At 41.3% G+C, this 26912-nt stretch overlaps 1 protein-coding gene and 1 long non-coding RNA gene across 3 annotated transcripts in view; one reads left to right on the top strand and one right to left on the bottom strand.

Annotated features, from left to right (window-relative positions):
• The window catches only part of LOC131396912 (uncharacterized), an 81364-nt gene that overhangs the window by 7118 nt on the left and 47334 nt on the right, over positions 1-26912 (top strand). The window contains exons 3-4 of one of the 2 annotated variants that reach the window (XR_009216698.1): positions 6299-6350; positions 9371-9586. This is a non-coding gene — a long non-coding RNA (uncharacterized LOC131396912). Of the gene's footprint in view, positions 1-6298; positions 6351-9370; positions 9587-26912 lie in introns of those variants that run through there. The other variant, XR_009216699.1, reaches the window with a different exon arrangement.
• CXCL17 (C-X-C motif chemokine ligand 17) lies at positions 383-11440 on the bottom strand. Its single transcript, XM_058529410.1, has 4 exons — positions 11362-11440; positions 3684-3764; positions 2924-3025; positions 383-480 (listed from the first exon to the last, which is right to left on the bottom strand). The coding sequence occupies exons 1-4, from the start codon at positions 11438-11440 to the stop codon at positions 383-385; spliced, it is 360 nt and encodes a 119-aa protein (XP_058385393.1).

The following is a 26912-nucleotide window of genomic DNA, read 5'->3' as shown; positions in this document are numbered from 1 at the left end:
AAGTGAATCATCTGGATTGAGTGTGAGTTGCCAGACCCCATTTGAAAGAAATGATTTGGACTATTTACATTTAAAAATATTTATTGACTTCTGTTTGCTACTTGCCTGGTTGTATTTTAGGTCAGTTGGGACCAGCTAGGAAAGCAGGGTTTCCTGGTTTCTTTCAGATAATTAAGCTTAAGCCTAGGTAAGAGGAGAGCGCAGGAAAACACTGAGGAGAGAAGTCGCTAGAGGGAGCAATAATCTTGGGGAAAATGCTTTCTGAGACCACTAGAGTGCAGATAGGGAGGGGGAGCTTGAGGTGAGAGAAGAGCATCCTCTACGTGTGCTCATTGCCTCTTGACTTAGAATGTTTCATCGGGAGAGTAGGCTCTCAGAGCTCCTATAAAGGCAGAGCAAAGCTTGCTAGCTGACATCGTTTGAGAAATTGCTGGCAGGCTCTGGAGTGCTTGTTTGGCTTCCTGTGGTGCCTTTGATGCCCTAGGGTGAAAATAAAGGGTAGAGACTAGTGTTAAAAACATTTTAAAAATTTAATTTTTATGAGAGATTTTAAAATTATAAAAGTAAGACTTGTCTAGTGGAAAAAATTAAAATAAAAAAATATATCCAGTAAGAAGTAAAAGGACGTTTCCCACCCCAACCTCCACTCCCCATTCCCTACTGTTAATAGTTTACTGCGTAGTCTTTCGTATCTTTTTGTACGTAAACATAATTGTTTACTTTAAAAAACAGGGATGAGATTATACTATACATATTGCTTTGCTCTGCACCTTAACAAATCTTTCATTATTGCAAAATATTACACATCTATAGAGGTCCATAAAAACTCATATGTGCAGTTCAATAAGTAGTTATAAAGCAGATGTTCATGAAACTACTACCCAGGCCTAGAAATAGAATATTGCCAGCCACCCCGTCCTCTTCTGATAACTATCCTCCCTCCCTCCCTCACAGAGGTAATCCTGACTTTTATAGTAAGCGTTTACTTTGTTTATTGTTTTACTACCTACTTATGTATTCCTAAATAATTTGGTTTAATTTTGTCTGTTTTTGAACTTAATGTATATGAAATCATACTTTAGCTATTCTCTTGTGTCTCAATTTTTTTTACTCAACATTATGTTTGTAAGATTCATTTACTTTGTTGTGTGTTTGTTCATTCTCACTAATAAATAATATTCGAATGCACCACCATTTATTCACTGGTCAGTTTTCAGTTTGGGGTAGTTATGAGCAATGCTGCTATGAAATAGTTGTACATGCCTCCTGGTGTATATAAGTCTGCATTGCTTTTGAGTACATATCTAAGAGTAGAATTGCTTGGTCACAGAACTTAAACTTTAGTAGACAACTGCCAGCACTTTTCCAAAATTTACACTCCCATTAGCAGGATATGAGAGTTTCTCTGTGCTACTCTTTGCTAACACTTGGTATTGTCAGACTTTAAAATTTTTGCCAATCTGATGATGTATAGTGATATCTGTTTGGGTTTAATTCACATTTTCCCACTTACTAGAATGGTTGAGTGCCATTTTATATGTTTATTAGTTATTTGGATTTCCTTGTCTCTGAAGTGCCTATTCAAGTCTTTAGCCTATTTGTCTGTTGTGTTGCCTGCCTTCCTTTCATTGATCTGTAGGAATTCTTTCTATATTCTGAATATTAATCCTTTTTCAGTTATATATGTTGCATATATCATCTCCTATTTTTAAATTGTCATTTTATTCTTTTTTTTTGTTGTTGAGGAAGAATTGCCATGAGCTAACATCCGTTGCCAATCTTCCTCTTTCCTTTTTTTTTTCTTTTTTGGCTTGAGGAAGATTAGCCCTGAGCTAACATCTGTGCCAGTCTTCCTCTATTTTGTATGTGGAATGCCTCCACAGCATGGCTAATGAGTGGAGTAGGTCTGCACCCGGGATCTGAACCTGCGAACCCAGGCCGCCGAAGCAGAGTGCGTGGAACTTTAACCACTCAGCCACCAGGCCGGCCCCAATCATTTTATTCTTTTGATGACCAAAATTTGTTAATTTCAATGAAGTCAGATTTATTAATCTTTCCTTTCATGGCTTTTACTTCTTGTATCTTATTTAAGAAATCCTTTCATACCCCAAGGTCATGAATATATTTTCCTATATTCTCTTATAAATTTATCTTTCAAATTTAGATCTTTAATCCACTTGAAAAATTTTTTTTCGTGAAGAGTGTGAAGAAGGAGTCTCTGTATCTTTTTTTCACTTACTATGTTGTGGATATCTTCCTGATCAACACATAATGATTTACCTCATTATTTCTGACAACTGCACAGTTGTCCAATTTGCTTTGGATGAACAGTTTTTACTTCCAATTATTTGCCAATACAAATACTACTATAGTTAATATTCTCGTACGTATATCTGTGAGTATCCATGTTAGTATTCTGTACTAGAGATTTCTTGAAGTGAGATTACTGGGTTAAAGGGTACACACATTTAAATTTTTGATAGGTAGTACCAAGTTGTATTTTACTTCCATCAATAGTGATAAGGATCCTGATTTATCGCATTCTTGATAAAATAATATCAATCAGTTTAACATTAGCCAATTTACTTTTTATATAACATTTAAAGACTGCTGGACTAGGGAGGAATCAAATTCTGTTTGGTGCTGACACTGGTGTCATCTTCAGAGATCAATGACCAGGTCCCCAACAGCCCCATCTCCCTCAACTTTGATAAGCAATGTGGTTCTTAAATCTAAGAATTTGATTAACCCTTTCTGGTATTAGGAGAATTGTGTCCTGCTTTTCTTCCTCTTCCTATTTCCCCACAAGTGTGCCTATCCTGGTCTTCATTTCACCTCTCGTCTATTCTCAACCCCTGCTTCATCCCTGGTGGATTCCACAGAGGGGCTCTGGCTTAAGGAAGGTCATTCTCTTGAAACTTACTGGTTTTCTTCACATTGCCCTTGAAATGATCACAGGGACACTGCTTCTTTGGCACCTCAGGCACTGTCATGAGTTTTCTTTTAGGGGCTCTCAGGAACCAATCTGAAATATTGGGGTTATTGCTTAGATGGGAGGGTTAATATGTTTGAGAGTAGAGAATAGGGCAGGGCTTTACTTGCCTTCTTTCTTTCCTTTCAGTTCTTGTTTCCTACTGCAATGGGGTGGGGAAAATGGTCCACACAGAGCAGTAGAGGTATCCAGTTATATGAGCCCCAGGACTTCTGAGTTGTTTTGCCTGAGCTGTATTGGCAAGAATTTGGTGGCAGGTTTGGAGGGGGCATCAGGATGTCATTAGGGAGACCAGAAATAAGGAATAAGACCCAGGTGTCTGCCTTTTAGTGTCTACTTTACCTCGGGTAAGCCATTTTGCCTCTCTGATTTCAGTCTTACCTATGAGTAAAATAAGGTTGAGAATAAGATCCAGGGAGCTTTTGGAAGGCAGCCCTGAGTTCTTGGAGAAAACGGTTAAGGGGAGGGGGCAGCCAGAGGTTCAGCCAGCTCTCCCCTGGACCTTGGAGGAGTCCAGCGCTTGCCTGAGACTCAGGAAGAAAACAAGCATTGGTGCTGCATGTGGTGGGCTGATGGAGAGGGGAATGGGTGAGGTCAGCTCAGATGACATCTGCACTGGTCTCAGAGGGACTCAAGGGAGACAGTTGGGATCATGATGGTGCATTGCTGTTGTTGATGCTGAGTTACTGACCTTTGCACTCACATTCTTGGCCACCTGCCTGGAGCCACCTCCCAGAAGCCTGGCGTTGGTCTCTGTGGCCTCTGGCGACCCCTGTCAGAAGGAAACAGGTCACTTCCAGCCACTGGAAAGGGAAGGGGCCAACAGAAATGGTTCCCTAGCATCGTGCTACCTAGGTCACTGCAGTTCCATTTTTCTTCCTTCTTTGCTTAGGGATCTGGGGAACTTCAAGAAAGGAGTATTTTAAATGGATAAGAAATTGAGGTTTAAATCCGGCCTAGAGGAAAGCTTAGCTGGAGGTAGGTGGAGACAGAATGACTTTTGGTTGGAAGAGAGGACAAAAGGTAAGGGTCAATCAAGACCTTACCACCCCCCTAACACACACACTTTAAAATCTTCATGACTTAAGAAATGAGAGCAACTGGTTTATGATTATCCCGTAAACCAGTCAGGGTCTTCACTTGACCTCCAAGTTTGCTGTAGTTGAATCCATAATCCCAGGTCAAGTATAAGAGGATGGTATTGACCTTTGTTCCTCTGGAACAAATCCATTCCTCTTTTGGCCTCTATTCAAGTCTGTCTTATCACCTGTGATGTCTTATTCCCATTTTGCGATATCTAAAATCTTTTTGTGACAATCAAGGATGATGGTTTATAGATTTGAGAATCTGGAGCTAGAACTGGGCCCAGATGATGCTTCCTCTGTAGAGTAGATTCTGATATTTCCTGTCAGCCTACACTTGGTTCCTCACTGTCTTTAAATACAGCTCTATTATTGCACAGTATAACACAGTTATAGTTTGTTGCTTGGAATCTATTGTGAGCTGAATTGTGTCCCCCCAGAATTCATGTTGTAGCCCTACCCCCCAGTACCTCAGAATGACTGTATTTGGAGACAGGGCCTTTAAAGAGATAATTGAATTAAAATGAGGCCGTTATGGTAAGGCCTGACCCAATCTGACTGGAATAGTTGTAAGAAGAGATTTGGACACACAAAGAGACACCAGGGACATCAGGGATATATGTGCACAGAGAAAAGACCATGTGAGGGTATAGCAAGAAGGTGGCCATCTGCAATCCAAGGAGAGAGGCCTCAGAAGAAACCAAACTTGCCGACATTTTGATTTTGGACTTCTGGCCTCCAGAACTGCGAGAAAATAAATTTCTCTTGTTTAAGCCGCCCAGTCTGTGGTATTCTGTTAGGGCAGCACTAGTAAACTAAAAATCCTTCTCCCTCATTGGACTCTGAATCAGTGGCTCAGTAGTCATTCAGCTATGTGGTTCCTGACCCATGGTAGGCACTTGGTAAATGTTTGTTCAGTAAGTGGACGGACAAGTTGTCTAGAGAGGGCCCTCAGAGATCATCTGGTTCAATCCAGGTCTCCTATTCCCCAGACTCGTGCCCTTTCTGCCACACAGATGGAGGATGTTGCATCATTTCCCAGAGTGCTAGTTTCCAGATGTTCTCATGGGCTGTTTTGAGTGCTGTTAAAGTAATTTAAACAGGCATACATAGCCTCTGCCATCCCACGTATTCTAATAGTTTACTCTCACCTGACCTCTTCTTCTAGTTCCAGAGGAAAGCCATAGAATATTAGAGCCAGAAGGAATCTTGGAGATTATTTAGTTGAATCCCTTCACTGAGAAGTTTTTTTTCATTCTAAATGTAATATAATTTATTAGAGAATATTTGTAAAGTACAAATAAATCTTTACTCTTACTAACTGTTGGTATTTTGGCATGTTTCCTGCGTATGATTTTCTGTATATAGTGATAATCATAGCATGTGAGCAAATTTCTTTTTTTCCCTTTATAAGCATGTTGCTTATAATAAGCAATGACTGTATAACACTCCCAATAAGTATATGTGCTCCACATTATTTAACTATTCTCTAATTGTTGAATATTTAGATTGTTGTATTTTTGGATATTGATAAATTTCTTTGTGCTTGTAAGTGTTTTCCAAATGTTGGATTAATTGTCTTGGGCAAGATTCTCAAAGTGGAATTAGTGGGTCAAAAGTTAAGAACAGCCTTGTGTTTCTTTTTTTTAATTATTATAATTTTTTAAATTTTATTTATTTATTTTTTCCCCCAAAGCCCCAGTAGACAGTTGTATGTCATAGCTGCACATCCTTCTAGTTGCGGTATGTGGGACGCGGCCCCAGCATGGCCAGAGAAGCGGTGCATCGGTGCGCGCCCGGGATCCGAACCCAGGCCGCCAGCAGCGGAGCGTGCGCACTTAACTGCTAAGCCACAGGGCCGGCCCCAGCGTTGTGTTTCTTAATATCATTACCAAATTGCTTTTAGGGTTTTTTTTTTTGAGGAAGATTGGTCCTGAGCTAACATCTGTTGCCAATCTTCCTCTTTTTTTTTTCTTTTTTCTCCCCAAAGCCCCAGTACATAGTTGTATGACCTAGTTGTAGGTCCTTCTAGTTCTATGTGGGATGCCGCCTCAGCATGGCTTGGTGAGTGGTGAGTAGGTCTGTGCCCAGGATCCGAACTGGCGAACCCCGGGCTGCTGAAGTGGAATGGGTGAACTTAACTGCTACGCCACCGGGCCGGCCTCCGAAATTGCTTTTAAAAAGGTTGTACTAATTAACTAAATCACTATCTCTTTTTTTTCAGATGGGGAAACTGAGGCCCAGAGAGAGCAAATGAAATGCCCAAGTTCACAAAGGTAATGGTGACACATCTGGAGCTAAAATCCAGGTCCAAGATTCTTAGTCTGTTTTTCTTTCTGCTGCTCTGATAACCCTAGTTTCACGGTGTAACTGGCAATGAAGCTGCACGTTACTATAGTCTAATGTCTCCCAACCCTCCAACATTTACAGACCACCTTTATGATTTTTGCTATAGTTTGTACCACTTCTACTGTTATTTACTTTGTACTTTTTCTTTGAATAAATTTAATTTACAAAACAGCCTCATCCTATGCAATATTACCTGTGAGATTACAGGTTTGATATATGCTTAGATTTTTTTTCTAACATGCATTCAAATAAACATATAACTATTAAAGTAAAAACTAATTTATGTTCTACCTAAAATCAAATTTGGAAAATACTGATACAGTGGAATAAGCATGGACTTTATATCCAGACAGACTTGGGCTCAACTACTTTTTCTGTCACTTAACTCTGTAGTCTTGGACAAGTCATTTAGCTTCTTTGGTCTTTGGTTCTCTGATTTGTGAAACGAGGATAATAGTATCCACCTTGCAGAGTTAGGAATAAATGAACTACTGTGGTGCCTGGTGCTCAGTGCCCAAGTAAGCGTTCAGTACATGATGGTTATTCTGGTTATTTTTGCGGACTTCTAGTTTTTCCCCAAAGAAATTGTCTATGCTGGAATGTTAGGGTTGTTGCTTTCTGCTGACTTATGTGTGTAAAATAGTTACTTCTACTTGTTAGGACTTGTGGTAGGTCTATCATTATTTTGACTTGCCAGTTCCACTACATATTAGCTCTGTAATTTTGGACAAGTTGCTTAAGTTTTCTGTGCCTCATTTACCTAATTTGTAAAATGGGGCTAATAATAGTGCATTAGTGTGTATATGCGTACATCTGTTTCCTAGCTCATTCCACTAGAGGGCCTAGATGCAATAGCACCTAGTAGCAATGGGCAATACCTAGTGTCATGGTTTGTGAATACGGTTCTCTCATGAAAGGAACCAGGGCTCCTTGGAGAATGTCTGATTCCAGGGCCAGGGCAGGAAATTTCGTACAAGCTGGGTCTGGAACATCTTGTGGTGTTGGAAAGTCAGGAACTGCTAAACAAATGATATGTCAAAAAGACACAGAAGCTAACTTGAAGGAGCTCTCAGTGGCTAATTTTGGGACAATATGAGCAACATAATAAATAATGCTAGCAGTGGATTATAATCCACAAATATTCACGAGTCTTTACTTATATAAGATTTTATTTATTTGTTTTTTTCCCCCAAAGCCCCAGTAGATAGTTGTACGTCATAGCTGCACATCCTTCCAGTTGCTGTATGTGGGACGCGGCCTCAGCATGGCCAGAGAAGCAGTGCCTCGGTGCGTGCCCGGGATCCGAACCCGGGCCGCCAGCAGCGGAGCGCGCGCACCTAACCGCAAGCCACGGGGCCGGCCCTGTCTTTACTTATATAAATAAATAATTGAATAAATAAATAAGTGGGAGAGAAGGAGAAGCTCTTTCTTAGGGTAGAATCCCAACTAATAAATGTAGAAGGAATGATGGAAATAGAAAATCACCATTTGGCTAATACCATAGTAATACTTGTTGTAGGCAAGAATCATGAATGGACCTTAAAAATTAATGGGCAAAAGTATGATAAGAAACAGGCTATTTGCATAGTCTCAGAGTATCTCTTCACAAGATACTTATTAATTACAATGGAAAAAATAGTAACTTTACAGTAGAGAAACCTGACAGACACCCCCTCAACCAAGTGTTCAAAGTTAGCATCACCAGTAATGAGAGTTAGTGATATCATGGGCCTTCTGATGTGATGCACCAAGAAGGCACACATCACTTCTGTGGTACTTTTGCCGAAAATGCATAATCTAAACTTAATCTTGAGGAAACACCAGATAAACCCAAATCGAGGGACATTCTAGAAAATAACTGACCAGTACTCTTCAAAAGTGTCAAGGTCATGAAAGACAAGGAAGGCTGAGAAACTACCATAGATTGGAGGAGACTGAGAAGACATGATAACTTTATTCAGTATAGGATCCTGGATTGGATTCTGGACCAGAAAAAGGACATTAATGGGATGATTAACTAAATTTGAATATTTGTACATTAGTTAATAGTATTCTATCAATGCTAATTTCCTGGTTTGATAATTGTACTATGGTTATATAAGATTTTATTTGAAGACAACTGAACGAAGGATATGTTGGAACTCTGATTATATTACATTTTTAAAAATCTGAATAATGAAAAGTTAAAAATAAAAAAGTACGTTAGATTTCTGTGAGGACAGAGGGAGGTAATAAGTGTGAAGTGCTTAGAACAATGCCTGCCACATAGGATAGGTTAACACATGTGAACTATTATTATAAGTAATTTTATAATTAATAAGCAATATTATAAGCAAAGAGTAGTCTATTATTATAAGTGATTTATTTCTGAACATTCTTATATATTCTCATCTATTTTTCCCTTCGCTCCTGTGAAAAGCATATTGAGTGTGTATGTAGTTTTTTTTTTTTTTTCCCGATGAGGAGGATTCACTCTGAGCTAAAATCTGTGCCAGTTTTCCTCTCTTTTGTATGTGGGTCACTGCCACGGCGTGGCTCCAGGAGTAGTGTAGCTCCACACCCGGGATCTGGGCCCACGAACCTGGGCCCCTGAAGTGGAGCACCCCAGACTTAACCACTATGCCATGGGGCTGGCCTCTGTATGTGGTTATTTTAAGAGATAAATCTAGATCAGATTTTCTTTTTGGGGATAGGTGGAGGGTGTCATTTCCTCTAGCCAGACTTCATCGGTGTTGCAAAAATTGAGCTGGCACCTCAGATCCGATGTGTTTTGTAATCGTGCCACCTGGCAGCTTAGTGAGCTTTCCCCAGTCCATTGTCCTTGTGCTCTAGAAGCTACTTAGAAATTCTACTCCTTCCATTTATTGAAACCTTGCTAGGTATACATTATAGATCATTTAATCTTCACAACAATTCTGTGTGCTAATGGTATTTTATTCATTTTGAGACGATAAAACTGAGGCTCCAAAAAGTTCAGCAAATTCCCCAGGATTGCAAAGTAAGAGGCAGAGCCAGGATTTGGATCTCCTTTCCCCTGACTTCAAGGCTGAGTCTAAATGTCTAGGTAAGTCTAAAGGTATAGCCAGGTTTGAGAACTTTTGATATAGAGCAGTGGTTCTCAACGGGGGAGTGGTTTTCCTCTCCAGGGGACATTTGGCGATGTCTGGAGGTATTTTTGGCTCTCTTAACTGGGGGGGGGGGCGTGGACAGGCTGCTATTGGCATCCAGTGGGTAGAGGCCACACAGATGCTGCTAAACATCTTACATTGCACAAAACAGCACCCTACAACAAAGAATTATCCAGCCCCAAATGTTGATAAAGCTGCTATCAATCCTGGGTGTAGAGTTTTCCAAAGGCAGCATTTTGAACTTAGAAACCTGTGGATTTGTTCGTTCACTTAGCAAACATTTACTGAGTGCTGTGCTGGATAATGTGAGGGATATGGAAATAATACACCAGATTGTGCCACCAAGGAGGTTACAGTGTGGAAGGGCACAGAGTGGAGGTAGGAGAGGCACAGCAACACCTTCAGTATAAGGCGGAATATGATAAGTGCAGAGAGAGAGTCTAGTTAGGGCTAAGCACGTCCACAGAAGGGAAAGCTCACATCTGGTCGTGGGAGGAAGCAAGGGAGGCTGTGGGGAAGAGGTGGTTTTGAGCTGGGTGTGTGAACAAAGCAGAGCTGGTGGGAGAGCACAAGACTTGTTCAGGGAAGAGCCAACAGTCTGGTTTAGGTGAAGCATAGAGCATTGGTTAGTGAGTGGAGGGGTGGACTGGAAAGGCAGAATGTGGTTAGAGCTTTGAATCCAGGCTGAGGACTCTAGCCTCGGTGTCTGTCATAGTGATGGAGAAAAGCCTTCCTTTCTAGAAGGGTGGTCTAAACCCTAGGGCTCTGGGGCCCAGCAGCTTCCAGAGAGCTGTCTCTACAAGGGAGAGGAGGTTTGATATTTGGGTGGAGTATGGTGAACTTCTAATTTAAGCACTGAATTAATGCTGAGGATGTAATAAAGCTATTTCACCTCAAAGTAGCCCTTGAGGAGATGGTTCTGTCAAGTAGAAACATACATGGGGATGAGCTCTCTTCTGCTTGGCTGTTCTGCTAAGGGCTGGGCCACTTGAGCTGCATTGAAACTGGAGCCCAGGGCCGGCCCCATGGCTTAGTGGTTAAGTGTGCACACTCCGCCGCTGGCGGCCCAGGTTCGGATCCTGGGCGCGCACCGACGCACCGCTTCTCCGGCCATGCTGAGGCCGTGTCCCACATACAGCAACTAGAAGGATGTGCAACTATGACAAACAACTATCTACTGGGGCTTTGGGGGAAAAAATAAATAAATAAAATTATTAAAAAAAAAAAAAAGAAACTGGAGCCCATTCGGAACCCCTAACCAAAGGTCAACTTCCCAAAAGGTGAGCTGTTACAACTGAGCTTGGTATGGCTAAAGCTTCAAATATGGAAAACTAGCATTTTTCTAGGTCTTACTTTATCGTTAAATAGCATTAAAAATTGTTAGTGGCATGTCTGGTGCACTATAAGGAATAAAAGCAAGGACTTCCTTATCTTCTCTGAAGGTCTGATGGCCTTCAACAGCTTTACACCACCACCACCAAGGTAGGTTTTGAGGAAATTCATTACTCTTCTGGAAAAGGGATTGGGGGGAAGGTAAGGGAGCAAATCTTTGTTGAGCCAGTATTTTATTTTATTATTTTTTTGCCAGCTACAGTTTCAGACATTTTCATGTACACTATCTCATTTAACTCTCACAACACTCTTTGATGTAAGTACAGTTTTCTCCTTTTTGTAAATGATGAAAAGGGCACTGAGATAGGCTAATGTGCCCTGAATCCCTGGAGCTAAAAGGGGCTACATTTCAATGCACATTTTTTTGCCACATTTTCTCCCCCCTTGTTCCCCATTACAGAAAATGAATCTTACTTACCTGGATTTGGGCTGCTAGAGACCACAGACATCAGCATTAGTGGCAGCAACAGAAGGAGGGAAGAGATTAGAACTTTCATGGTGACTGCTGGTGCTGCTTTAAGTTGCTTGAAGAGTGTGTGGAAGGTTTCCAGTTCGAGGCTGCCCACTTCTTGAGATGGCTCAGGCCTCGGTACTTGGCTTGGTGGTCTGTGCTGTAATCCCAGGCCAGTGTTCCCACTGGAGGAGAGAACAGTGAAGTGACGCTGGCCTTCTTAGGTAACAGGTTGGACCATGTGCTTTACAGGAATCTGGGAGGTGAAACTGGCCAAACAACAGAAATGAAACATTCTTAAGAACATAAGAAGGTGTCTGATAACGTGGCAGCAATACTCGTTCCCTCCCTTCCTCCTTCCTCCCTCCCTCCCCGCAGTGTGTTATGATTTCTTCCCCAAATCTTTTTGCTCGTTTGGATTTCCTTATGCCTTTTAGTGACGCCTTCTAGCTTAATATCTGGCAGGAAAGTGAGTATAAGGGTTGACAGAAGAGAGGATGACATGTCTGTTTCCGCTCTTTCCTCCCTGCTCCCATCCTTGGCACGATATTGGCAATAGTAGTGTTGTTGTTTGGGAAGTGGCCCTGTCCTCACTCTGTTGACAGTTTCCTCCAATTCTGTGGCCACATGAGGTGGGACGCAGAGAGGATCAGGGAGGAGAGGCTATTCTCTCTTGCCCAGAACACTGCCCCTGGAGCAGTGGGTCACATCAGGCCTCCTTGTTGTTCGTCAGGAAGGTGGCTGTGTCTTAGTTGCTCCAGCCTAAAGGACAGGGAACTGGGTTGATGGAGGACCCCCAGGACTTCAGGTCCAAGAAGCAGGATTTGAGAAACAGGAACCACAGGGTGGAAGGTGCCCTTTAGAGTGTTTGCCCAGGCTGCTGAGGCTCTTGGTTCCAGACCTTGTTTGGAAACAGCCAGGGCAAAAGAAGGAGGTAATATGGTTTGGAGTGAACATTAAGGTTACAGAACATCAGCACTTACTAAACCTGACTCCTAGTCCAGAGACTTTAGGAAACGTGCCCAAAGGAAGAGGAGAGGTGGGCATGAGTGCTGGGTGATATTTGTGGTGACAGAGGGGACGGTTAACAAGGAAGTCTTCCCTGGTAGCCTGCAGGCAGGAGTGAGAACAGGTTGTGTGACTTTATTTCACCTAAGAGGGGGGAAGAGGCAAGCATGAGTCACCCCTTTTTTGATTTTTGTTTAATCCTTCTTACCCTCTCACTTTTCAGATTATCTCTGCTTGTTGACTCATTAGAGAGGTGATTGTAGACTTTGTTACACAAGGTTTATAAAGCACTGCAGGGGGCCAGGCACTGTGTTTGGCAGTGGAGATTGTCCTTGCGTTGAAGGCTTGGGCTTGGTCTGAGCTTGGTCGGATACAAATCACTGGTGTGACTGCTCTCTGGAAAATTCTAAACAATGGTCTCTGTCCTCAGGAGGCTCAAGAGTAACTAGGGACATGACATACCTTTCATAGAATCTGGAAATGTAAGCGGAACCAAATTTCAGAAGTGACAGGAGTTCACTGTGGACTCAGAGTAGCTTGAGGGACTCTGGGCCAGTGGAACTTGGTCTGGGACTCGAGGGTAGGGTGGGTTTGGGTTGGTGGAGGGCAGAGAGGAGAGCATAGAAGGAGCTTGGAGCTTTTTGGGGGGGGGTAGATGGATCTCTGAGGGCAGGGGTTGGTTTTTGTTCTTTTTTGTGTTCCTGAACTTACGTAGGGTCTGGCACTTTGGGAGAACTCTATAAATGTTTGTTGATTGGAATGACATTTTTGTAATGCTTTAACTAGGCCTGATGTGTTAGAATGCATGTGAAAGTGCAGTCCCTTACCAGAAAGAAGATTTTGCTGATAAATGATCATACATACTCATGGAACCTGATAGGGGTGCTTTACTTTTCCCATTGAGTTGCCATCAGTCTGCTCTGAGGCTGCTCAGGGTCAGGGAACTCCTCCTCAGACCTTCCTCCAGGTCCCCTAGTCTGTTTACTCCTCTGCTCTCCCCAGGTCCCAGTTCCTTGTCAGTTCACTCTGTCTGGTTTTCCTGTCCGTGGACTTGGGGTGGGGTGTCGGGTCCTGTGTACCATGGGAGGGGGCTTTGGGTCTCTCAGGTTCCTTGATATAAAACACCCCCAAGACAAACAGACTTTTCTCTTGTTAATATGGATAACTGCTTAGAGCACACCTCCAGAACATTATTTGTGCCAGCACAGTCTCTCTGACTTACAAAGACTCCACTCTGGGAAGAAGATAAGGGGAAAATGGAGAGAAAATATTATTCCACCACAGTTATTTGGTTTCCCCACTCTACAGTGTACTTAGCAGACATTCAGAAATATTTGTTGATCGATTCCATGATTCATGTTTCTCTAATAATCATCTTTTATTCATACAGGCATTCAGTGAACCTTTGAGCACTTCATGTGTGCCTGGTATTTGCCAGGTGGTAGCTCCCGAGAGGAGTAAGGGGTGATGCTGTCTCTGAGGAGCTCTCACTATACACATAGAACCAAGGAGATCTATCCCAACTGCTCCATTTTAGAGGAGTGGAAATTAAAGCTGAGGGAAGTTATATGATTTGCTCAACATCACACAGTCAGTTGCCTCAAAGCCACAGCACTAAAACTCAAGTTTCCTGACTTGCTAGAATGTCTGTTGGTGTGCAGCTGCCTGGCTGCTGCATGTACACATGTGGTGAGCACTAATTGGAGAGAGAGGACATTCAGAATGAAGTGGGAGCCTCCAACACCTTGGGTTAGCCAGAAGGAAATGTCCAGTCCAGCCATGACTGCAAAAAGGACCATCTGGACATTTGCATCCTTGTTTTTTTTTTTTTTTTTTTACTTTGAGCTTGAAATGAGGAAAACTGAGCCCAGAAAACTAAGAGTGGAAGATTTTCACGGGGTTGATGAGATGGGCCAAAAAAGTCTGTGTTCACCTTTATCAAGGTGTTTCTCACTGAACTGTAATGTCTGGCTTTGAATTGGGTTCCCCCCATAACCTAGAGCTTGGTGAGGGCATGACCAGATCTGATTCGTCTTTCCTCTCTAGTGCATAGGACATAGCAGACTCTAATAAATATTTCTTAAAAAATAAAACTGAACAAGAAGTATACACCTGCGCAGGTATGGGATGCCTGAGCAGCATCACAAGTAGCAAAAGCAGTATCCTCACATCAGCTGAGGTGGTCTTTGGCTTTCTGCATATAGGTGTAGGGCCCAGAATGGGGAGGTGGGTGGTCCTGTGGCTCTGCTGCTCTGGTTAGAACACTCCTAGAATTTGGAGTTTCTGCTGTGGTTGACACACTTCACTTGCCCACCGGAAAGTGACAGGAGGTGCAGGGACTTCAGAATATGTCATTTGGGAAATGGCTGAGGGAAGATGGGAGAGGCACATGGTGGTTGTTTACAAGTGTTTGAGGTCTGTTGTGTGAAAAGGTATTAATCTTATGTCAGTGCCTACAGAGAGGAGGACTGGGATTGGTGAGTATGCATCAGATACATTGTGGCTCAGGATGAGAAAGAATTGACACAGTAAAGTTAGTTTCCTTGGAAAACTGCAAGTTTACTGGCAGAGTTCTGACAGGGGCTGGATGTCTGAATATAACTGTCACAGTGAGCTGTTTTGAAGATTACAAGGGCGGAGCTTGGCTTAGAGGCCTGGTTTCCCACTAAGACCACATTTTATTAGGATCTGTAAAAACTGGTCTTTGAAATGTGACAGTATGATGCAGGCTGAGCTCTGTCTGACAGTTACTTCTGGTCATCGTGAGTGGTTGTGATTCTTTTATCTAAACCGACTTGGACTTCACCCCCTCTGCTGACCCTTCCCCTCCTTTACTGGTGAGAGTGGGAAGATTAAGTACATTTACTGATCATGGCCACAAGGAGGCAGCGCTGCCCCATTGGTGGTCCTAAGACCTCCACCCTCATGTAGGTGAGTCTGAGAGGGGAGGTTAGGATTAGGAAAAGGGTGCAGATGAAGTGAAAAGGAAAACATTCTGTGTTTTGTTTTTGTTTTTCCCTGTGAAGTGACAGAGTTGAGGTGAGTCTGAACAATTTGGAGAGTGTCTCCAACTTTAATACGCTTATGGATCACCTGAGGCTCTTGTTTAAATACTGATCTGATTCTTCTGATGGGGCCTAGGATTCTGCATTTCTCATAAGATTTTGGACAATGCCTTGCTGCTTGTTGGTGGACCACACTTTGAGTAGCAAAGCTTTCGAGGTCATTTAGAGATTAAGTCTCACTTCACCTGATTTATGGATGAAAAGAAACTGAAATCCAGAGAGAGAACATGACTTGCCTGCCGTAGCTATAACTTTAGTGTGTGACTTTTTACATTTAAACCCAAGCTTCTGACTCCTAGTCCAGTTCTTGCTCCACTATATTGTGTGGCCCCCTTTACTGTTGTTAGTGGCATCTCTTTAGCTTAGGAGCCCAGAACTCCCATTTTCACCACCATCCCCTTTGGTCTTTGCTCAAAGGCTTCACTTTGGTTACTCCCTTACTCAAAACTTTCAGTAGCTCTTCTGTAACCACAAGACCAAGTTCAAATGTCTCTAACTAGTTTTCCTGGCTGTACAACACATGGTCCCACATTAGCAAGCTTACCTAACTGCCCTGTGTCTTAACCCTGTCTTTCTGCTATAGCCGTCCCTGCCCCTTCCTGTTCCCTAAACATACTGTGTTCAGTCCTCTCTCAGGGGTAGTGAATTGGCATGGGCTTTGGAGTTGGACATAGGTACTTTGTAATGTCAGATCCATCTCCGACCTTGGCAAGTTGCTTTCACTGAAGCTAAGGTTTCTCTGAGGTCTGGAGAGAAAATAGACCAGGAGGGCTGGACACTTCACTGAGCCTCTGGCCTTTTCTTCTCATTGGACAGAGTCTACTCACCCATCACTTTCTCAATGGGGGAATTTTTGGCCTTTCCTTTCCCCTACCATGCGTCCATGCTGAAGTCCAGATATATTTATCTGTGCCTGGAACTGCCTGTTCTTTTTTAAGGAGAGGCCCAAGGAGTGTCTTCCTTGCTGATTTCCATGATTCTAATCTTCATTGTCTAAGCTGGTGGTTTCCAACCATGGTTGCTGGTTAGAATCACCTCCAGGGCATTAAAACCTACAATTGCCTATTCCTTATTCCCAGAGAATCTGATTTGGTTGGCCTATGGTGTGGCCCAGGCATTGGTAGTTTAAAAAAGCTTCCATGTAAAATAGTCATTTTACAGTGGAGACTTCAGCCAAGTGTTCAAAGTTAACATCACCAGTAAGGAGAGATATCGATATCATGGGCCTGATATGATGGACTGAGAAGGCACAGCATCACTTCTGTGGTGTTCTTATGAAAAGTGCATAACATAAGTTTAATCATGAGGAAATATTAGGTAAACCCAAACTGAGGGTCATTCTATAAAATGGCCAATACTCTACAAATATATTAAGATCATGAAAGTAAAAGAAATTCTGAAGAACTGGCACTGATTAAAGAGACTGAAGAGACAATACAACGAAATGTGTTGTGTGATCCCAGATTGGATCCTAGTTTAGACAAAGGACATTACTGGGAAGGGTGATGAAATTTGGATGAGATCTGTAGGTTAGTTCATTGTATTCTATCAATGATAATTTATTGATTTTGATAATTGTATTGAGGTATCATTGTATTCTATCAATGATAAATTTATTGATTTTGATAAATGTACAACATTAATATTTAGAGAAGTTGAGTGAACAGTATATGGGAACTTTGACTATTTTTGGAACATTTGGAATGTCTGAAATTATGTTAAAATGAAAAGTTAAGAAAAGAAAAGAAAGAAGCTTCCAGGTAATTAATGAGTTGCCAGAGTTCAGAACCACTTCCCTAAGTCATCTTGCCTAATACTGTCAGAGTAATCTTCCTGAAAATGCTGTTTTGTCCTGTTCCTGACCTTCTAAAGCATTCCAGTGACTCCTATCATCTGTAGGATGAAGTTCAAATTCCTTAGGCTGCCAATCAAAGACCCTGTAGCATGGCCCCAGTCTGTTCCCTTGATCTATGTAGTAAGACCTGAACCTGCATTTTACTTTCTCATGTCTTAATTGATTCTATTTTTTTTCCTTCTTTCTATAATACCCTTGCCCTCTTGCTCAGCCTCTTGAGTTATTCTTCCTTCTAAGGCCCATTTCAGATCTTGTCTCTTCATCGAAGCCTTTTATGAGTATTTCTGCTAGAAGCAGTCATCTTTCTGTTCTTTGAATTCTGGTATGTAGGATGGTGTGGAGTGAAAACGAGCTTTAGACTCAGAAATATGTCAGTCTGAATCCTGGTTCCATCTTTTCCCAGTTCTTGGATAAGGGACAAGTTAATTGACTTCTTAGAGTTTTGGTTTCTCATTTGCAAAATAGGGATAATAATCCCGATGTTAAAGGGTCACTGTGAGCACTAGGTGAGGTGCAAACATAAAGGTCCCCAGCACACAGTAAGTTCTGTCCTTTTCTTGTGTGTAGCTCAGTGGTCCCCAGAGGGATTGTGGGTGGTGCAAAGGCTGTTGTCCAAATTTCCTGCAGAACCTCTAAAAGATATTTGTTTCTGGTCATCCCTCGGCTGAGAGACACTCTTGAACTGAATTGAGTGCTTGGGGCTTTAAGGAATTCAACTAAGATTCACCCCCTCGCTGCCCCCCGCCAACCCAACTCAGTAAATAAGTGACCTATGGATAGAGGCATGTAACCCAAAAGAGGTAGAGGGAGGGACAAATGGATGTCTAAATGGGAGAAAGCTGTGATGCCTCCCACACCCAGCCCTTTGCTCTAAGTCAGACAGCATTGAAGAAGTGTGACTCCTTAAACCATGAGTCCTTCAGAGCAGCCCTTCACTAATCCATTCCCTGCCCAAGTGATATGTACATAGGTGAGTCAGGTCCCCTATGAGTTTAATGCTTTATTCCCTTCTCTGCTCCCTCCACCCACACAGCTCAGTGCTGGCTGCTGTGGTTTGGCCCCAGGCCCAGGCCTCTAGTTGGTTAAAGAAGACAAGGCCAGGAGGGGCAGGCTGAGAAGGAAGTCAGATGCCAGCAGGCATGGAAAGGGACAGGTGGGGCTGCCATTGTGCAAAGGCCACAAACTCTGGGTGTGTCTTATGACTGTTTCTGCATTGGGAATCTCCTCCCCTTTGTGACCATCGCAGGGACTTTCCTTCCTCCTGCTTCCTTCTCATTACACTGTCTTTCCCTAGTGCACCCCTTTTATGGCCAGAGAGTGGCTGTGTAAATTGATGACAATTCAGTAAAAATGACTTTTCACAGGGACTGGGAACCTTACCATGTTTCTTCCAGAAAGAGATTGAGGTTCATAAAAGCAAGCTTTTATGAAAGGATGTACAGTTGTGAGTGTGGTGTCAGGGAACAGGGGATTACTGAACCTCTTAATCTCAGGTTCGTGTGCCCCATGCGTGGTTAGCCAAATACTGAGACATTGGTGCTTGGAGATAGAGAAAAGCTTATTCACATATCCCAAGATAAGAAGGAGGGAGCATATGGTATCAAAAACATAAAATGTGATAGGAGGGGAGTTAAAGAGTAGAGCTTTCAGACAGAGGTCAAATTAAAGAGACTATCAACTTAATATAGACTGCTATATACGTAGGTTACTATATATGAACCCCATGGTAATCACAAACCAGAAACCTATAATAAATACACAAAAAACTAAGAGAAAGGAACCTAAACATAATACTAAAGAAAGCCATCAAAGCACAAGGGAAGAGGGGCCGGCCCCGTGGCTTATGCGGTTGGCTGCGCACGCTCCGCTGCTGGCTGTCTGGGTTCGGATCCCGGGTGCGCACTGACGCACTGCTTCTCCAGCCATGCTGAGGCCACGTCCCACATACAACAACTAGAAGGATGTGCAGCTATGACATACAACTATCTGCTGGGGCTTTGGGGGCAAAAAATAAATAAATAAAATTAAAAAAAAAAACTCAAACTATAAAAAATATAAAAGGAAGATATATATATTAAAAAAAAAAAAAAACAAGGGAAGAGAGCCAGAGAAGAAGAAATGAACAGCGAAGAACTACTGAAACACCAAGAAAAAAAAGTTAAAAAATGGCAGTAAGTACATACTGATCAATAGCTACTTTAAAAGTTAATGGAGTAAATGCTCCAATTAAAAGGCATAGGGTGGCTGACTGGATAAAAAAACAAGACCCGTATATATGCTGCATACAAGAGACACATTTCAGACCTAAAGACACTCACAAACTGAGAGTAGAGGGATGGAAAAAGATACTGCATGTTAATGGCAGTGAAAAGAAAGCTGGGGTAGCAATGCTCATATCAGACAAAATAGACTTTAAAACAAAAACTGTAAAGAGAAACAAAGAATGGCACTACATAATGATCAAGGGAACAATCAGCAAGAGGACATAACACTTGTAAATATCTATGCACCCAACACAGGAGCACCTAAATATATAAACCAATTATTAACAGATGTAAAAAGAGAAACAGACAGCAACACAATAATAGTAGGGGACTTTAACACTCCACTTAGACCAATGGATAGATCTTAAATGACATACTAGAAGAGATGGACCTAATAGATATATACAGAACATTCCATCCAAAAACTGAAGAACACACATTCTTTTCAAATGCACATGGAACATTATCCAGGAGTGATCACATATTAGGCCACAGAACAAGTCTCCATAAATTTAAGAAGATTGAAATAATACCAAGCCTCTTTTCTGACCACAACGGTATGAAACTAGAAATCAACTATAGGAAGAGAATGAGAAAAGCCACAAATTTCTGGAGATTAAACAAAATGCTACTGAGCAACGATTGGGTCAGCGAAGAAATCAAAAGAGAAATAAAAAAATACTTGGAGACAAATGAAAATGAAAATACGACACGCCAGAATTTATGGGATACAGCAAAAGCGGTTCTAAGAGGGAAGTTTATAGCAATACAGGCCTATCTCAACAAACAAGAAAAATCTCAAATAAACAATCTAACAATGCACCTAAAGGAACTGGAAAAAGAAGAACAAACAAAGCCCCAAATCAGTAGAAGAAGGGAAATATTAAAAATCAGAGCATAAATAAATGAAATAGAGACAAAAAAATGGAAAAAATTCATAAAACCAAGAGCTGGTTCTTTGAAAAGGTAAACAAAATTGACAAACCTTTAGCTAGACTTGCCAAGAAAAAAAGAGAGAAGGCTCAAATAAGTAAACTCAGAAATGAAAGAGGAAAAATTACAACGGACACCTCAGAAATACAAAAGATTATAAGAGAATACTATGAAAAGCTATATGCCAACAAATTTGACAATCTGGAAGAAATGGATAAATTCTTAGAATCATACAACCTTCCAAAACTGGATCAAGAAGAAGTAGAGAATTTGAGTAGACCAATCACCAGTAAGTAGACTGAAACTGTAATCAAAAACCTCCTCAAAAATAAAAGTCCAGGAGCAGACGGCTTCCCTGGTGAATTCTACCAAATATTCAAAGAAGACTTAATACCTATCCTTCTCAGACTCTTCCAAAAAACTGAGGAGCGGTGGAGGCTCCCTAACTCATTCTACGAAGCCGACATTACCCTGATACAAAAACCAGACAAAGACAACACAAAAAAAGAAAATTATAGGCCAATATCACTGATGAACATCGATGCAAAAGTCCTGAACAAAATACTAGCAAATCGCGTACAACAATATATTAAACAGATTATACACCATTATCAGGTGGGATTTATTCCAGGGATGCAGGGATGGTTCAGCATTCACAAATTAATCAATGTGATGCACGAGGTTAATACAATGAAGAATAAAAGTCACATGATCATCTCAATAGATGCATAGAAAGCATTCAACAAGATACAGCATCCATTTATGATAAAAACTCTGAATAAGGGGCTGGCCCCATGGCTTAGCGGTTAAGTGGGCACACTCTGCTACTGGCGGCCTGGGTTTGGATCCCAGGCATGCACCGATGCACGGCTTCTCCGGCCATGCTGAGGCGGCCTCCCACATACAGCAACTAGAAGGATGTGCAACTATGACATACAACTATCTACTGGGGCTTTGGGAAAAAAAAAGGAGGAGGATTGGCAATGGATGTTAGCTCAGAGCCAGTCTTCCTCAGCAAAAAAAAACAGGAGGATTAGCATGGATGTTAGCTCAGGGCTGATCTTCCTCACAAAAACAAACAAACAAAAAACAAACAAACAAACAACTCTGAATAAAATGGGTATAGAAGGAAAGTACCTCAACATAATAAAGGCCATATATGACAAACCCACAGCTAATATCATCCTCATTGGTGAAAAGCTGAAAGCTATCCCTCTAAGAACAGCAACCAGACAAGGATGCCCACTCTCACCACTCCTATTTACTATAGTATTGGAAGTCCTAGCCAGAGCCATCAGGCAAGAAAAAGAAATAAAAGGGATCCAAATTGGAAAGGAAGAAGTGAATCTGTCACTATTTGCAGATGACATGATTTTATATATAGAAAACCCTAAAAAATCCACCAAAAAACTTTTAGAAGTAATAAATGAATATGGTCAAGTTGTAGGATACAAAATCAGCATACAAAAATCAGTTGCATTTCTGTACACTAACAACAAAGTAGCAGAAAGAGAAATTAAGAATACAATCTCACTTACAATTGCAACAAAAAGAATAAAAGTAGGAATAAACTTAACCAAAGAGGTGAAAGATCTGTACACTGAAAACTATAAAACATTGCTGAAAGACATTGAAGAAGACACAAAGGAATGGAAAGATATTCCATGCTCTCGGATTGGAAGAATTAACATAATTAAGATGTCCATACTTCCTAAAGCAATCTGTAGATTCAATACAATCTCTATCAAAGTTCCAACAACATTTTTCACAGAAATAGAACAAAGAATGCTAAAATCTATATGGAACAACAAAAGACTCTGAATAGCCAAAGGAATCCTGAGAAAAAAGAACAAAGCTGGAGGTATCCCACTCCTTGATTTCAAAATATACTACAAAGCTATAGTAACCAAAACAGCATGGTACTGGCACAAAAACAGACACACAGATCAATGGAATAGAATCGAAAGCCCAGAAATAAGCCCACACATCTATGGACAGCTAATCTTTGACAAAGGAGCCAAGAACATACAATGGAGAAAGGAAAGTCTCTTCAACAAATGGTGTTGGGAAAACTGGACAGCCACATGCAAAAAAATGAAAGTAGACCCTTACCTTACACCATACACAAAAATTAACTCCAAATGGATTAAAGACTTGAATGTAAGACCTGAAACAATGAAACTTCTAGAAGAAAACATAGGCAGTAGGCTCTTCAACATTGTTCTTAGCAACATATTTTCAAGCACCATGTCTGACTGGGCAAGAGAAACGATAGAAAAAATAAACAAATGGGACTACATCAAACTAAAAAGCTTCTGTACAGCAAAGGAATCCATCAACAAAATGAAAAGACAACCTAACAATTGGGAGAAGATGTTGGCAAACCATACATCTGATGAGGGGTTAATCTCAAAAATATATAAAGAACTCATTCATCTCAACAACAAAAAAACTAAGAACCCAATTAAGAAATGGGCAAGAGACCTGAACAGACACTTCTCCAAAGAATATATACAGATGGCCAACAGGCAGATGAAAAGATGTTCAGCATCATTAATTATCAGGGAAATGCAAATCAAAACTACAATGAGATATCACCTCACGCCCGTCAGAATGGCTATAATTAACAAGACAGGAAACAATAAGTGTTGGAGAGGATATGGAGAGAAGGGAACTCTCATACACTGCTGGTGGGAGTGCAAACTGGTGCAACCACTATGGAAAACAGTATGGAGATTCCTCAAAAAATTAAGGACATAACTACCATACGATCCAGCTATTCCACTGCTGGGTATTTATCCAAAGAACGTGAAAACACCAATGCGTAAAGATACATGCATCCCTCTGTTCACTGCAGCATTATTCACAATAGCCAAGACGTGGAAGCAACCTAAGTGCCCATCAAGGGAAGAATAGATAAAGAAGATATGGTATTTGTACACTATGGAATACTACTCAGCCATAAGAAACGATGAAATCCAGCTATTTGTGACAATATGGATGGACATTGAGGGTATTATGCAAAGTGAAATAAGTCAGAGGGAGAAGGTCAAATACCATATGATCTCACTCATTAGGTAGTAGATAATAAAAACAAACAAACACATAGAGACAGAGATTGGATTGGTGGTTACCAGAGGGGAAGGAGGGAGGGAGGAGGGTGAAAGGGATAATTAGGCACATGTGTGTAGTGATGGATTGTAATATGTATTTGGGTGGTGAACATGAGAACATGATGTAATCCATGCAGAAATAGAAGTATAATGGTGTACACCTAAATTTTATACAATGTTATAAACCAATATTACCACAATATACCAAAAAACAAAAAACAAAAAAAACCACAACAACTTATCAGACTGTACACTTAAAAAAAAAAAAAGAATGCGGGAGCATTGGTTCTCTCAAATCCACCTCAACAAGAGAGGAAGCAGGTGTTTTTATAAAGCTAAGGGGTGTGGCAGGAGGCGTTTTAGAGAAACATAGGGGTAATCTGTGTTTCTTTCAGTCCAGATAAGCCCCTGGGCAATCTGACTTCTGGGCTTCAACAGCAGCTGGGGGCTGGTTATCTGGTGACCCTTGAAGGCATGCTCTGTTTTCTGTAAAACAAGCTCATAAATCCTTGTGACCCTTGAGTTACCCCTCAGGTTAAACAGGAAAATAGCAAATTGACAAGATTAACTTCTTTTCATAACAAGGTTGAAAGGTAATCTTATTGAATATTTATAGTAACCCTCAGGTACCCAGATTCACAGGTGCCTAAGTGAAGGGCAAGTTGGAAAACTTAATGCTGACTGTCGAGTCCTGAAAATGGAGGAGGCAAACATCATTCTGGAAGGTGGATTTTATTCAGGAGACCTCAGAAATCTTAGGGGGTCCTCTGCCAAGATTAAGTTATTAACATTTATTTGGGTGGGAGATGAGGTAAATTATGGAGTTGTGCGATTTTGGGTAAATAACTTAACTTCTCTGTCTCAGTGTTTTTTGATAAGGAAGATTGGCCCAGAGCTAACATCTGTTGCCAATCTTCCCCTTTTTGCTTGAGGAAGATTGTCGCTAAGCTAACATCTGTGCCAATCTTCCTCAATTTTGTATATGGGATGCTTCCACAGCATAGCTTGATGAGCGGTGTGTAGGTCCACACCTGGGATCTGAGCCTGTGAACTCCAGGCCACTGAAGCGGAGTGCGAACTTAACCACTATGCCACCAGGCTGGCCCTGATGTCTCTGTTTTTTCAATCTGTAAAAATGGGGATGATATCACTTATGAATTTTTTTTTGTGAATACTGTAGCTACATTTAAAGCCCCTAGAATACTGCCTGGCACATAGTGAGTAAGTGTGAGCTATTATAATTCTGGGACTAGGCAAAGGTGCATCCTGGTCATCTATGGTGGGGAGGCATTTTCTAGGCAGTGTCCTGGCAGGCCAGCTGGAGATGAAAATGATAGGGGGAGGATTAACTTCCAGGAGTGGAAGGATTGGGTAGCAGTAACTTATGAACAACATTCTGGAAAATGTCTAAATCCATGGTAGAAATACTCAGAAGGTGTGTGGCTTCTGTCGTAGTTATCGTCCCTGGCGGTCTGGGGATGTGTTCTAGAGTTAAGCTGAAAGCCAAGCCTAGAAACAGGCTTCAGGGGATATCTTGCAAATAGCGTTCATCTTGCTAAAGGAATTCCCTGTTGTGGCCTGGGCCTTACTTTTGTCTCTGTACCGTCTTTATTTATAAGATGTAAAGAGACAGACTGAAGAAGGATGAAATAAGGAAACGAACGTGTAAATTAAGAGGGCAGAATTGGAACTGGCATGTTTAAGTTACGAGGAAGTATATATAAGTTTTAAGTGAACATAAAAGGACTTTAAAAAAACAAAACAAAATACAGAGCTCTCCGTATATAGTGGGCTGCCTTGAGTAAATATCAGACTCTGTCCCAAGAAGCATTGAAGCAGAATCACAAGATATGGGTAGTATGGCCTTCTTAGCTAAATGGTTAGACTGAGGTTAGACTAAGTCACTGTAGAGAAAGGAGACAAAGGAGAAAATGGGCAAGAGTGAAAGAAAATGGGATGGCAAAAGGAAAGGATTGAAAGAATATTTACTGAGGGCTCATTGCATACCAGGCTGTGTGTGTAATACCTTAGGTATCTTTCTTTTTTTTTCTTGAGGTAACAATGGTTTATAACATTATATAATTTCAAGTGTGCATCATTATATTTCAGTTTCTGTGTGGATTACATCATGTTTACCACCCAGAGACTAATTACCATCCATCACCATACACATGTGCCTAATCATCCCTTTCACCCTCCTCCCTTCCCCCCTTCCTCTCTGGTAACCACCAATCCAATCTCTGTCTCTATGTGTTTGTTTGTTGTTGTTGTTATCTTTTATTTATGAGTGAGACCATAAGGTATTTAACTTTCTCGCTCTGACTTACTTCGCTTAGCATAATACCACCAAGGTCATCCATGTTGTCACAAATGGCAAGATTTCATCATTTTTTATGGCTGAGTAGTAGTCCATTGTGTATATGTACCACATCTTCTTTATCCATTCATCTCCTGCTGGGCACATAGGTTGATTCCAAGTCTTGACTATTGTGAATATTGCTGCAATGAACACAGGGGTACATATATCTTTACGCATTTGTGTTTTCATGTTCTTTGGAGAAATACCCAGCAGTGGAATAGCTGGATTGTATGGTAGTTCTTTTTTTTTTTTTTTTTTAATTTTTTGTTTATTGCAGTAACATTGCTTTATAACATTGTATAAATTTCAGGTGTACATCATTATACTTCTATTTCTGTGTAGATTACATCATGTTCACCACCCAAATACTAACAACAACCCGTCACCACACACATGTGCCGAATTATCCCTTTCTCCCTCCTCCCTCTCGCCTTCCCCTCTGGTAACCACCAATCCAATCTCTGTCTCTATGTGTTTGTTTATTGTTGTTATTATCTACTACTTAATGAAAGAAATCATATGGTATTTGACCTTCTCTCTCTGACTTATTTCACTTTGCATAATACCCTCAGTCCAGCCATGTTGTCACGCATGGCTGGATTTCATCGTTTCTTATGGCTGAGTAGTATTCCGTTGTGTATATATACCACATCTTCTTTATCCATTCGTCCCTTGATGGGCACTTAGGTTGCTTCCAAGTCTTGGCTATTGTGAATAACACTGCAATGAACACAGGGGTGCATGTATCTTTATGCACTGGTGTTTTCAAGTTCTTTGGATAAATACCCAGCAGTGGAATAGCTGGATCATATGGTAGTTCTATCCTTGATTTTTTGAGGAATCTCCATACTGTTTTCCATAGTGGTAGCACCAGTTTGCACTCCCACCAGCAGTGTATGAGAGTTCCCTTCTCTCCACATC

Source organism: Diceros bicornis, chromosome 34, assembly GCF_020826845.1.
Source record: "Diceros bicornis minor isolate mBicDic1 chromosome 34, mDicBic1.mat.cur, whole genome shotgun sequence".
Taxonomy (NCBI): Eukaryota; Metazoa; Chordata; class Mammalia; order Perissodactyla; family Rhinocerotidae; genus Diceros; species Diceros bicornis.
Note: the sequence above shows the minus strand (reverse complement) of the source record. Positions and strands in the feature narration are given on the sequence as shown.

Excerpts from the sequence above, each read along its gene's own strand:
- CXCL17 (XM_058529410.1), bottom strand. The coding sequence starts at position 11,440 with ATGAAAGTTCTAATCTCTTCCCTCCTTCTGTTGCTGCCACTAATGCTG. Across the intron at positions 3,765-11,361 it reads CTCTAGCAGCCCAAATCCAG|GGGTCGCCAGAGGCCACAGA; the intron begins GTAAGTAAGATT and ends TCCTTCTGACAG. Across the intron at positions 481-2,923 it reads GGGCAATGTGAAGAAAACCA|GGCATCAAAGGCACCACAGG; the intron begins GTAAGTTTCAAG and ends TTTTCACCCTAG.